At 47.7% G+C, this 1,990-nt stretch overlaps 1 protein-coding gene across 2 annotated transcripts in view; it reads left to right on the plus strand.

Annotated features, from left to right (window-relative positions):
- The window catches only part of EMX2 (empty spiracles homeobox 2), a 6,446-nt gene extending 5,335 nt beyond the window's left edge, over window positions 1-1,111 (plus strand). For both annotated transcript variants that reach the window (XM_009881581.1, XM_009881583.1), the window contains one exon: window positions 403-1,111. In XM_009881581.1, coding sequence (XP_009879883.1) covers window positions 403-570 — 168 coding nt within the window. In that variant the 3' untranslated portion in view covers window positions 571-1,111. The remainder of the gene's footprint in view (window positions 1-402) is intronic.
- The last annotated feature ends 879 nt before the right edge of the window (window positions 1,112-1,990 follow it).

Here is a 1,990-nt window from a genome sequence, read left to right on the forward strand (position 1 = left end):
ACACGCACCGCCGCGGCTGCCCACTGCTACACGCGTGGGTCTTCTGGAGCTGCCTGGTGGGCGTGGGTCAGCGTGCCTGTGCCTTTCCCGGAGAGTTTTGGGTGGCACACGGGTCCCTGCTGCTCTCGCCACCCTCCAGGCTGGGTAGCGGTGCAGGCAGGGGACGATGCAGGCAGGGCACGGAGCAGGCAGAGCACGAATCAGGCAGCGCACAGGGCAGGCAGGGCATGGAGCAGGGAGGGCATGGAGCAGGGAGGGCACGGAGCAGGCAGGGAACGGTGCAGGCAGGGAACGGTGCAGGCAGGGAACGGAGCCTCTCGGCACGTCCAGGGCAGCGGGCGGCGGGCAGTACCGGCGTCCGGGCAGACGTCGGAGTAACGCCCGGTGCCTTTCCTCCCGCAGGTAAAAGTATGGTTTCAGAACAGACGGACAAAGTTCAAGCGGCAAAAGTTGGAAGAGGAAGGTTCAGACTCACAACAGAAGAAAAAAGGGACTCATCACATTAACCGGTGGAGAATCGCCACCAAACAAGCCAGCCCAGAGGAAATCGACGTCACGTCGGACGATTAAAAAACTGGCACTTTTGGACTTCTCAAAGCCAGGCACCCCACCAACAGAAAGTGTTAAAGGCTCACACCCCACCCCCCCACACCCCCCCATTCCGCGGCGTGGCGGTGCGGGGAAGGGACACGGAGATCTTCATCAAAAATGCGATTCCCGCCTGGGAGGGCAGCTGGGAGCGAGCGAGGGCGACACCGCGAGGGGTCCGAACTGTGGCACTGCCGGCACCGCTCTGGCAAGGGGGATCTGTCAATCAAAGCCAAAACACCGGGACGAGGTGATTGACAGGTATTCCGTTTCTCGCAGTCCGCTTTTAAAAGCATAAAGTCAAAAAATTAAAAAAAAAAATAGTCTCGAAAAAAAAAATCTCAAAAAAGAAAAAAAAAACCGAAACAAAACCCCCAAAACCCAACCAAACCAGAAAAATTACCACCTTACAGGACATTTTGCACTTCACAGTTTTTTCCGTCTTTCAAAGAGAAATTTCCATAAGCAGCCAAAACCCACACCTGTTTCAGAAACTTGAATTGCATGTGTAAAGCCGTCTGGGCAAAAAAGAAAAAAAAAAAAAAAGGAAAAAAAAAAAAGAAAAAACGGAAAAAAATTACCCCGGTTCCTAAAGACAGAAATGAATTGTAATTTTTTTCCCTTTAAGACAGGTTCTGTGTGCTTTTTAATTTTATTTTACGAGAAATGTGCAGTCTGTAAACATTTTATGATAACTTCTGGCGTCAAAGTGTTTGTGAAAGCTAAATGAAGTAGCAGTAACAAAGCATAGTGTTCCTTCCGGATGGACAAACACGGTGGGGCAGGGGAGGGACGGGAGGGAAAGGGAGGGGGGGGGTGTTTCGGGCTGGTCGTAACTTTTGCTGCCAAAAAAAAAAAAAAAATCAAATCAAATTATTCCCCCCCCAGTTGTATCCCCATTGCAAAACCGGATGACGATTATTTTTTAAGATTAATAAAACGCAAACCCAGCGACCAGGTTTGGCGGTGGGGACACCTCCCAGGTTGGGAGGATCCAGAGAAAAGGGACTTAAAATCGCGGATTGATTTTTTTTTTTTTTAAATATTTTTTTTTCTAATGGCCATTTTCATTGGAGCAATTTTCACGCACTGACCTAATAATATTCCGAGATCATAGAGCTACTAAAAAAAGAGTGACAAATGTTTCCTTCATGTCTTCTATACCAGAATGTAAATATTTTTGTGTTTTGTGTTTAATTTGTTAGAATTCTAACACACTATATACTTCCAAGAAGTATGTCATTGTCAATATTTTGTCAATAAAGATTTATCAATATGCCATAAATTTTTAAGTAATATATTTACCCCTTCCCCCCCAAAAAAAATTATAAGAAACCGGTAGTTTCCCTCCCAACCCCACTTTGGTTTTTGCTGCCGTACCCCCCGCGGTCGCAGCCTGGGC

Source organism: Charadrius vociferus, unplaced genomic scaffold, assembly GCF_000708025.1.
Source record: "Charadrius vociferus isolate BGI_N301 unplaced genomic scaffold, ASM70802v2 scaffold282, whole genome shotgun sequence".
NCBI classification, from domain to species: Eukaryota; Metazoa; Chordata; class Aves; order Charadriiformes; family Charadriidae; genus Charadrius; species Charadrius vociferus.